The sequence below is a fragment of the Chenopodium album genome, chromosome 23 (genome assembly GCF_948465745.1).
Source record: "Chenopodium album chromosome 23, dcCheAlbu1.1, whole genome shotgun sequence".
Taxonomy (NCBI): domain Eukaryota; kingdom Viridiplantae; phylum Streptophyta; class Magnoliopsida; order Caryophyllales; family Amaranthaceae; genus Chenopodium; species Chenopodium album.
Genome location: NC_137856.1, coordinates 29,185,953 through 29,197,359, shown reverse-complemented (window position 1 = coordinate 29,197,359; position 11,407 = coordinate 29,185,953). Strand labels below are relative to the sequence as shown.

Genomic DNA, 11,407 nt, shown 5'->3' with positions numbered 1-11,407 from the left:
ACATAATTAGGCCAATAATAATGAAATAACCTTACAAAAAACTTTATGTTACAACATAATTAGGGAGGGTCAACAAAAATCACATGGGAGGCTTATCCCCAGAATACAATCAATTTAGCGTAGAACAAGGCAACGTGATTACATGATTAAACAAGTAAGATCCCTGACATTTTCACGATCAATTATTAAATGCATCAAGGGTTTATGAACCAAATTATCCAGACCAATCTTTGCTTAGTTAATTGTTTCCATCTAATTAGCAATGTTGTTTGATTATTAGAGATAACGTATTATCATACCCTATTAGGATATATATGGCATGCTTTTTAAATGGTCTAATCGTGTCTTCCTAATTTAATTAAGGTTCAATGTATTGGAAAGTGTGTTAACAGATTATTAGCTTATACTCCGTACTAATTGATGTGCGTTATGCCGTTAATGGAGATTAAGTTTGTACTAAATGATGTGCGTTGATGGAGTACATGTTAATACTCATTGTGAAATGCTTTCATTGTTAGCATCACAATTTTTTAGAATAGGGGTTTTAGCAGTGTTCCACCAAATCACTACCCATACCATGTAGTAGATTAAATGGTAAGGATAACAGAATTCGTAGCCCAAATTCATACCTTGTTTTCGATAATTGTTTGATTGAATTGTCTCATGTGGTTAATTAGGTAGAAGTACGCATATTTGAACACTTCCTCCATTTTTTTTAATCACAACGTTTGCATTTTACACTATTTACAAACACTCCTTTAATAGTGTTTTGTGATTTATATGTTGGAGAAAATATAATCATGCAAGATCTTGTTAAATTTGTTCTGAAATATGCTTTTATAATATCATCTTTATATAATTTTGCTACAATATAATTTAAGATATTGAAGTTATAAAATATAAATTGACAAACGTTAAATCATCAACATTATGATTGTAAAAAAAAGTATTTCACTATTTCATAATAAGCCCAAAAAAAAAAAGAACAACTAGTTATAATGTTATATTAATATTTGGGGATTAGGTCCAAAAACATTTGGTTAAATCCCTTTGTTTTCTTACCAAGTTCTTTTTATCAAGCCACTAGCCACATATATCACGACCCTAGTTGTTGCGTGAGCTAGAATATTTTGTGAATCATAACAAATGGCAAGATTGGCAACTAGGCTGTTGGTTACCACACTTGCCCCATAATATATTTAAGAAATCTTTTCATCATCCTTTCCTACTAAACTAACCTCAAGTCAAGAAGAGATTTACATAACACAAAACAAAATCCAAAACTAAGGCTAAAACATTAGTATCCGAGTATTTAATGGTTGAATGGGGACATGTGAAAATATTTTATATACAATCGGGTGTACATAGAGGTAGGTAGGTGCACCCAAATGTGTGAACCTTTTACAATGTGTGTTTTTTTGTTCATTTGATTTACGTTTGCTCATTTTAGATTTTAACATGAGCAAAAAAAATATATCAAATGACCAGAATATACTTGGGTGCACCTTGCACTCAGATATATCATATATATAACAATTTTCAAGGACATGTTATATTGCAATAGCAACAAAATAAATAATACTCGTACTCATATACTCAAAATGATTAATGATCCTCATATGTGATTTGATCATTGGTTAAATTCTAAAATCTTGTTAAACATTAATTCCTACTATTTCCCTCTAATAAAATTTAGGGCCTGTTCACATTTACTTAATTTCAGTTCAGTTCAGTTCAGTTCAGCTCCAATCAGTTCAGTTCAGTTCAGTTCCAATCAGTTCAGTTCAGTTCAGCTCTTAATTTCCCTCTCACATAAAATATTCATTTCAGCTCAATTCAGTTCAGTTCAGTTCAGTTCCAATCAGTTCAGTTCAGTTTAGTTCAGCTCCAATCAGTTCAGTTCAGTTCAGTTCAGCTCAGTTCAGTAAATATGAACAGGCCCTTAGTAACAAACCGTGTTCAAAAAAAAAAAAAAAAAAATTAGTAACAAACTAACAAACTCAAGTTCAACCAATTTCTAATTGGATCAAGCAACTAGACAATACTTCCATAAATGAAAAATTGTTATACGGAGTATTAATTAATTAGCACAATAACCCAAAAAACTGAAAGGTTGCTTTACGGCGCTCTACGTTATGGCCTTTTTCGTCAATATGTAACGGTAATTCGGTAATGATCCTCTCTACTCTTTCCCACCATCTTCTCATCTTCCTTTAACTAACTTTTCAACTCCCACCAAGGCTATTATCGTCATTTCACCCCTTCAAATTCTCTCTCCTTAGAAAATAAAATAAAATTATTCCTATGTTGTAATTTGAACTACCTTCAAATTCCTATAAATACCCTTTTATATGCATGTAATGCTCCTCAACACACACAAACTCATAAACTAGCTAGCTCTAATTAAAAATTTCTCCCTCTAGAAAGTTCTAAATTAAAATGGGGAGAACATTCACATTTATTTTCCTTACACTTTCTCTCTTAAATTGTGCTCTTATTATAGCAGCTAAAGGAGTAGGGGGCACCTTGTACAATGTTGCCACATTCGGGGCGAAACCCGATGGCAAAACGGACTCTACCAAGGCGTTTGTGGATGCATGGGCCGCCGCTTGTGGATCCACAGGGCGGCCCACAATTCAAGTGCCCCCGGGCCGGTTTTTTATTGGTAATGCCATTACTTTCAACGGGGCTAGATGTAAGAACAAGGGTGTTAATTTTAATATTCAAGGTACCCTTGTTGCACCCTCGAATTATCGAGTTCTTGGCAACAAGGGTACTTGGCTAGCTTTTCAATATGTCACCGGAGTGTCGATCTCCGGTGGGGTATTGGATGGTCAAGGTGATGGTTTGTGGGCTTGTAAGGTGGCCGGCAAAGGCGGTTGCCCAAGTGGACTCACGGTGAGTTTATATTAATCTACTTATTACATTGTCATTCATTCTATAAGTCATTAGTCCACGTTACATGAATTTGGTCACCAAATTAACGAAGAAAAACAAATGTAAATTGGTCAATGAAGTCTCAATTAGTACATTTATAATAAGAAAAAAAATCAAAGGTCTTTTAGTTCGATAAATTACATGACTTCAATAAGAAAGTAGCTAAACAATGAAAATTTTCTACAAAAAATTATGCAAAATTTGGTGATTACCCATAAGCAAACACAACCTCAATTTTTATAAAAAATAATGTGATTTTATTTGATTAAATTTAAAAGTGGTCATATAAGTCATTTCCAAAAATTATTATCAATTCCTTAATAATTATGTCCCCTTTAAGACTAAGACGTTTTAATACAACCGTTTAAGTGGGAGTAGCTAACATGTGACTTGATCCAGATTGCACGGGGTTATAACACGGAATTAAGTATAGAATAACTTTGCATCAAAAAAAAATTAAGTATAGAATAACATAATTAACATTATTGTTATTGTTGTAGCATAACAAATTAACAACCCATAAAATAATGGTAAAGTAACTCACATTATACACCTGAAATTCCATGTGGTTGAGTGTAAACTATAGTAAAAACATTCAGAATCTCAGAGATTATATAACACATGGTTTTGATTTGGTTTGTTTAAGTACGGAGTATATACTAACTTCGTTTCTAAATTTTCGTATACAAGCTAGGATAATAATTAGGACTTGTACAATGTACTTGTCGTACTTGTAAATTATGGTTATTCCATTTGCGGATAGCTCTATTTTTTTTAGAGTTAACTTATTGAACATTATTGTTCGTTGTTTTATGGTACGTGCAGAATATTGGGTTCACAAGCTCCAAAAATATTGCGGTTAAAGGATTAACCTCACTAAACAGCCAATTATACCACATTGTATTTGTTGGTTGCCAGAATGTGAAAGTTCAAGGCGTGAAAGTTTCAGCCTCTGGGTCAAGTCCTAACACTGATGGAATTCACGTACAATCTTCGACTGGTGTAACAATTCGAAGTACTACTATTGGTACCGGAGATGATTGCATCTCAATTGGCGCCGGAACCATGAATATGTGGATGGAGAACATCAAGTGTGGACCTGGTCATGGTATCAGGTATATATTCCTCAATTTTCACTTGGAATAATTGTCAATACACAACCTAAAACACGTCGATAACATGATAATTTTTCTATAATTTGCTTACCAAAAAATACTTTTAATTATGCAGTATAGGAAGTCTAGGCAAAGAGATGAATGAGCCCGGAGTACAAAACATAACAGTGAAGACGGCAACATTTACTGGTACTCAAAATGGTGTTCGAATCAAGTCTTGGGGAAGACCTAGCAATGGCTTTGTAAAGGATGTATTGTTCCAACATATTACTATGGTCAATGCTCAAAATCCAATCATTATTGATCAAAATTATTGCCCTGGAAACAAAGGTTGTCCAGGAAAGGTAACACACCTTACAATTTTCGACTTTTAAAAATTATATACTATTACAATATATGTGCACAACAGCACATGTGCACTTTTTAATAATGTGTAGTGTTAGCTAATCTTCGTCTATGTTTTCACAGGTCTCAGGAGTAAAAATCGATGGCATAACATACCAAGATATACACGGGTCATCAGCTTCTCCGGTTGCTATACATTTTGATTGTAGCGCGAAAAACCATTGTACAGGGCTAAGATTGGAGAACGTAAAGCTTACCTACAATAACAACAAACCAGCCTCCTCAATGTGTGCCTATGCTGGTGGATCAAGCTATGGATTAGTTCAACCTGAAGGGTGTTTGTAGAGCTATATTTCGAAATTTTTTGAGTTCTTTACGTTAATTTTTCCCCCATTTTTTTTGTGTGAGGGAAGAGTGTACGTTCCACTAATTGATATTTCAAGGAAGTAGAGTATTGGAAGTGCATGTAATGTTGATAGTACATGCCTCCAACTCTTTAAGCTTGAGTTTATGTTATTATCATATTTGTAAAAAGGTGTTGTTTTGATGAGTGCTTAATTTGTATGGTTGATTTCCAAGAATGTAATTGAAATTGCATTATAATTATTGATTGTGAAATTTTAATTTCAATGGGAATGTTTCAGTTTTTTTTTTTTTTTTTTTTTTTTTTTTTTTTTTTGCCAAAGTTTTATGGTGATACAACATACTACCACCATTTCATATTAATTGCAACTTTGGGTATTATTTATGAGATATAAAATATTTTAAAGTTGCAACTTATATGAAACAGACGTGGTATAATTTATGTTTATCTAATATCTACTACAGTGGTATTTTTTTTTTTTAATTATTATATATATGTCATGCATACATTGTTAAATATAAAAACTTACCTATGGCTTTTTTTTTTGCCTACACAAATTCTTTTTTTTTTTTTTACAATACCTACACAGATTCTTGATTATGCATGGTCCCGTCAAAAATAAATAAATAAATAAATAAAAACAAAAAAAACTTGATTAAGGGCCTGTTCACATTTATTGAAGTGAGCTGAATTGAATTGATTAGAGTTGAACTAAACTGATTGAAGGTGAACTAAACTGAACTGAGCTGAAGTGAATATTTTATGAGAGAAGGAAATTAGGAGCTAAACTGAATTGAACTGATTGGAGCTGAGCTGAACTGAACTGAAATTAAGCTGAAGTGAACAAACCCTAAGGTCGACTTTAATTAAGTTATTGTAAGATAAGTTAAAATTACCGTAAACGTATTTAAAATTACCCTTATATATTACAAAGTTTATCATTTAAGCCATGAAAAAGAGCATTTATACATGGACAAAGATTATTATCGGTTATTAATAATGTAGTACCTATGTTTTATTTTGCCTACACAATTTTTTTTTTAAGACCTATACAAATTTTTTATTATGCATGGTCCCGTAAAAAAAAATAAAATAAAAAAACAAAAAAAAAACTTAATTAAGGTCGACTTTAATCTATACTAATATATTAAAAGAAGCTTATAAAAACGTCCATGTGTCACGTACGTAAATCCCCCCACTACGCCACGTCACTCATTCAACTACTCATTACACCAAATAACTCTCCCTTCTATTTGATTTTTCATTGCATGTCATGCACTTATAATTTTTTTATAAAAAAAAGTTATCCACAAGATTTGACCAGTACAACCTCTTATTCTACAATTAAGTATATTACCACCAAACTATATGAATTTTTATGCAATCTTTTAAATACAAAATATTAAAAGGTAGCAAATGACAATACGAACAACAAATTTAATTACAAAGAAATTGAATCATAAATTACAACATATATTAATGATCGGTTCCATGTAATAATTCGGGGCATCACCTGGACCCAAAAACTAAGTTATTGTAAGACGAGTTATGCTTACCGTTAAAATTTTAAATTACCCAATATATATTACAAAACTTATCATTTTCCTAACATCGTATTAGATTAATCATATTAGCATTAGAAATTTAGAAATTACATATTTAAATACAATTATAAATTAGAAGTTACCTCGCCCTCACAAAAATTAGAGTTACCATAAAAGTTGTTAAAGTACCTCAAATCGTCTCACAATATAATTAGCATAAGTCCGCCTTATACAAGACTTACTTAGTACAAACTACAAAGTTTATTTTTTGAGACTAAACTATATTATATAGAGTCCACACTCTAAATAATTTCTAAATAGAAAAATCTAGTATAGATAATTGTCTAGATCAAAATAGAAAAATGTAAATGTAAGTAGACAATTCTAGAACTAACTAGAGGTACAAGCAAGAATACTGGAGTAATGAACCGACATCTATAAATACATGATCGATTTGTGTATGTATAATTGAGTTTGTAAGTATTCCAACAAAGTTTGGGTAAGTTAAGAGCTCCCAAGTTAGAATGAGATGTTCTACTTTATAATTTTAAACTAAAAATCAATAATAATAACATATAATGTAGTATATGTTTTTTGAATGGTAACCTATAATGTATAATAAAATATTTGACTATAAATTAATACAAAAATATACTCGTATAAAAAAGTATAACTAAACTATTGAATCACTCGAAACAACTTTTAGGTTGAACATCTCCAAAAGTTGATCCCTCACAATTGCTACAGAAAGAAGAAGCTTGTTTGTTCTTGTAAGTCAAATTTATATTCTTCAACTTTATGCCCGAGCAACGATGCTTTGGGCTACAATCAAATTTCACAGCAATTGATGAGGCTGATGACCCATGAATATCATCATATGTCACGTCACTTATTTTCACCCCGAAAACCTATTCACAAAATAAAGATAAGAAAAATCGTTAAAAAATTATACAAATATTTGAGTTTAGTATACCTCTCCTGGACCATTCTTGTTATTGGGGCAATATTTTTGATCAATAATGATTGGATTTCGAGCATTCTCCATCGTGAGATGTTGAAAGACGACATTGCTAACAAATCCATCACTTGGCCTTCCCCATGTCTTGATTCTCACCCCATTTTCCGTATTAGTGAAAGTCGACTTTTGTACTGTGACATTGTGCACTTTTGCCTCATGTAAAGTTTTTCCTAAGCTCCCAATACTTATGCCATGACCGGGACCGCAGGCAATATCTTGAATCCACAAATTTTTAGTTCCCGGGCCAATTGATATACAATCATCACCGGTAGCAACGTTTGAGCTCGATATTGTAACATCAGTTGACGATTGTACGTGAATGCCATCAGTATTTGGGCTATGACCTGAGGCGGAAATCGTAACCCCTTGCACTTTCACGTTTCGACAACCATTAATAACAATATGATATAATTGACTATCGAGTGACGTTATACCATTTATGTCAATGTTTTGGGAATTTAGAAAAACTAAATTCTGCAATTTTTTTTTTTAAAAAAAATTAATAATTATCAATTACTAGATATATTAAATGTACGGTAAATTTTATTTGAATTTGCGGAAAAAAAATATTAGCTCTTTATAATTAATAATATTAATTAATTTTAAATATCATTAAAGTAGAATTCCCTAGTGTAAAACTTGAGTCTAACAGTAATTAAATATAGATACTAATTTTTATTTTTTTTTGAGGGCAATATAGATACTAATTAGAATACTGCTTTATTATACTATGTATGGAATTTGCATGTCAATGTATAAATCGCATATTAAAATTTACACATAGAAAATAAATAACTTACTTCGACACCACGAGGGCATCCTTCCCCAGATCGCTTACAATTCCATAATTTAGCTCCTGCACCGTTAAACACTCCACCAGAAAGCGTAACACCATTAACATGGTCGAATAACACCCATGTCTTCGAATTTTGAAGCACCCGAAAATCACTAGGGGCTACAATGGTGCCGTTTACAACAAAATTAATCTTACTACTTTGACATCCCTTTCCAGAAAATACGAGGGATTTTTTAACAAAGAATTCTCCTTCGGGAATATGTATGGTAGACTTGCCTGATGAATCACAAGCTAAATTCCAAGCCGCCTTCAACGCCTTGGAAGAGTCAGAATTCGAGTCGGGTTTAGCCCCAAGTTTTACTACATCATAGTAGTTGTAGGTTGCGCTAACAGAGTTTAGGTTGAGGATCACCAAAATTATTAACAATGTTGCAATTATGATCTTCATGGTTTTTATTATGTAACAAAAAGCAACAACTGTAATTATTAAGAGAAAAATTACGTGAAATATTGATGCGACTAATTATTTTTAAGAGAAAGAATACGTGAAATTTTGGTGTTAGGGTCTTTAATTTATAGATGTTGGATTTGGATACTACTAGCTACTTTCATAAGCATACAAACACAAGATATGATTATGGCCTGTTTGTCAAAAAAAAAAAATGATTATGGCCTGGATAAATTTTAGTCTACATGAATTGATAAAATTTTATTAGATTATCACTTTTTTATCTTATTTTTTTCCATGTACAATGGAATTTAACGTGTAAACAAGTTTTTCTATATATGAATAAGGTAAGATAAAATTTATTAAAAAAATTAAACCAATTTATCTCTAGAGCTATGATTATTTCCGAGGGGCTTAATACAAGTGATGAATCTGATGATTATTTTTTTAATTTTAATTATTGTGTATGCAAATATTGGAGATTTATTTATTTTTTTTCACCATATGATATAATTTAGACCACAAAAAAAATTCAATATTCTTTACGGGTTACTATTTTTTATTTTATTTTTTAAAAAAGTTGCGGTTTAACGTGCATTGATACTAATTATTTTTGACAATAGTTACGTAATAAACTTTATGCTATATTGCTGCCTTCAAGAGTTCCTGCTTACTGACTTTTAATTAACATCTTACGCTGTTTATCGACTAAAACACATTTTGTAAAAGGTTTTTACGCTGTTTAAAGGGAGTTTTTTCCCGAGTTTGAAGATAGCCACGTAGGATTTAATTTTCTTAGCGCGTCAGGTAGAATTATACATTTTAGTTTTAGCCAATCAAATAAGAGATTATTATTTTCTTTTATACTTAAGTAGTTTAAATGCCACGTAAAGAAAATTGGCGAATGAGATTTTTAAGTTAAATTAAATACATGTGAAAGGTGGTGTTATTCTGGAATAATCAAAAGGTGGTGTTATTACTGGAAGACCGGCCAAAGGTGGTGTTATTTTTGACAAATTTTCCAACAAATTTTTTTTTTTATGATTTAGGTAGCTTAATCAAGTCATCGAATTAACTTAATTTTTATTTTTAATTACATGGTGGTTGTGTTCATGCCTCAATTAAAGCCAAGTTTGTACAATTTCAATTCGTCCAAAATTAATTAAAAGAAAAGTTTACTCCATTAGATACTTTTCAATCGTTATAAATAAGAAGCAATATCGCACGCATTGTCAGTGACAATAAAATAATGATTTTATTTTTCAAAATACTATTGTTTAGGGCAATTGGGGACGATGAGAAAATTTCAATGCATAGATTTGATTTTGTACAATTAAATTGTTTAAGATTAATTTCACAACAAATTTTCACTTCCGGTAAATATATATTGATTTATTTTATATGACTATAAAGATTAAATTTATGTAAATTTTATTTTTGCTAACATGTTTTATTTATCCATTTTGATTAGATGGAAGAGATATGGGTGTGAACGAAGTTGGTGATTTTATCGAAATAGAAGATAAATAGTATACATGTTTTAATTTTTTTTTTAATATTTTTATTTTTTAAAAAACAGCGGATAATGATTTAGGATTTAAATTATTTTTTTTAAAAAAACCATATTTTCAAATGAAAGATTTTATCCTAATATGTAACCCATAAAATATCATATTTACAATTTTTTTTTTTTAATTTTTTTTATGAAAGTGGTGCAAAATGTTGCATGAAAAGAATTGTGAATTATCTCCCGATTTAAATTATACAGATAAGTTTTTAGAATTAACCTCGATGTATAACATTAGCGTTGAAATAGTCATATTACTGTGATGCTAAAGTCTTGCTATTGTGATTACTAAATCCCATAAGACTATAAGAGTGAAGGAAATTTTAATACGGAGTAGTATTGTAAAGTGCATATTTACTAGTACTACCAAATATACCAAATCATTAATACTATATACTAAAAGACACACCAGCAATGACACATGTCATTTTCTGGTGTGTCCATTATCTTTTTATTATATTTTATTTTTATTTATTTATTTATTTTATTTTTATTTTTTTTGTAAAAAAAGTTATATAAAGAAAAAATCTTTCTACATATAAGTAATAATTACATATGAAATATACTATAGTAGAAGATTTGATTTAGCTTTCTAAAAAAAAATATTGACAACTAATAAGTTAAGCAAAAAAATTAAAAATAATATTCTTAACGTACAAGTAATTTGTGACATGTGGATGTGGACAATTTTTTTAAGGAAAGAAAGACATATTATAAATTATACGAAGTATATGTTTATTACAAAAAAAAATAAATAAATTATATATTAAGTTCTTGATTTTTTAACCATGTAATAGAAGCTACGGGCTTAAATAATAAAATGTGAATATTAGATCAACAAAAAATCATTTTATCATTTTTTATTTTGTCATATTTTTAAAATCAATTATTGAAAGTACTGTGCATGGCACGGAAACTAACCTAGTACGGTATAATTTTAGAGTTTCAAGAAAATTAAGCAAGTTTAGGTTGAAGGTTGAACTACACCGAAAGTTGACCACATAGAATTGGTACAAAATGGAAATCCAATTTGGTTGACGAGCTAATAAGTTTTGGAAAAATTGGAACAACTCCAACCCCAATATTTGGGTGAAAAAATTGCACCAAATTACTGGTAGACTTTGCTTAGTCAACGCCTCACTTCATAGTCCTTGATATATAGAAGTGGTAAGCAATCTACTTTAATTACTTGACTTCCCCGGCCCTGTTTTTAATTGGGTTTTTACCAATTCGTCCAATTGGATGTGTAGTCATTGCTTTATTGGCAGACATG

General features: G+C 30.5%; 2 protein-coding genes across 2 annotated transcripts; one reads left to right on the top strand and one right to left on the bottom strand.

Moving 5' to 3' along the window:
* The first annotated feature begins 2,439 nt into the window (after window positions 1-2,439).
* Window positions 2,440-5,427, top strand: LOC145607306 (polygalacturonase-like). The gene is made up of 4 exons (XM_081663007.1): window positions 2,440-2,898; window positions 3,763-4,052; window positions 4,168-4,396; window positions 4,521-5,427. Exons 1-4 carry the CDS (start codon window positions 2,440-2,442, stop codon window positions 4,740-4,742), a joined length of 1,200 nt encoding a protein of 399 aa, XP_081519133.1. The 3' UTR covers window positions 4,743-5,427.
* Window positions 5,428-6,991: 1,564 nt separating this feature from the next.
* On the bottom strand, window positions 6,992-8,567 carry LOC145607305 (polygalacturonase-like). Its single transcript, XM_081663006.1, has 3 exons — window positions 8,124-8,567; window positions 7,279-7,797; window positions 6,992-7,213 (listed from the first exon to the last, which is right to left on the bottom strand). The coding sequence occupies exons 1-3, from the start codon at window positions 8,565-8,567 to the stop codon at window positions 6,992-6,994; spliced, it is 1,185 nt and encodes a 394-aa protein (XP_081519132.1).
* Between the last annotated feature and the right edge of the window lie 2,840 nt (window positions 8,568-11,407).

Excerpts from the sequence above, each read along its gene's own strand:
- LOC145607306 (XM_081663007.1), top strand. The coding sequence starts at position 2,440 with ATGGGGAGAACATTCACATTTATTTTCCTTACACTTTCTCTCTTAAAT. Across the intron at positions 2,899-3,762 it reads GTTGCCCAAGTGGACTCACG|AATATTGGGTTCACAAGCTC; the intron begins GTGAGTTTATAT and ends TGGTACGTGCAG. Across the intron at positions 4,397-4,520 it reads ACAAAGGTTGTCCAGGAAAG|GTCTCAGGAGTAAAAATCGA; the intron begins GTAACACACCTT and ends ATGTTTTCACAG.
- LOC145607305 (XM_081663006.1), bottom strand. The coding sequence starts at position 8,567 with ATGAAGATCATAATTGCAACATTGTTAATAATTTTGGTGATCCTCAAC. Across the intron at positions 7,798-8,123 it reads GATGCCCTCGTGGTGTCGAA|AATTTAGTTTTTCTAAATTC; the intron begins GTAAGTTATTTA and ends AAAAAATTGCAG. Across the intron at positions 7,214-7,278 it reads ACAAGAATGGTCCAGGAGAG|GTTTTCGGGGTGAAAATAAG; the intron begins GTATACTAAACT and ends TTTTGTGAATAG.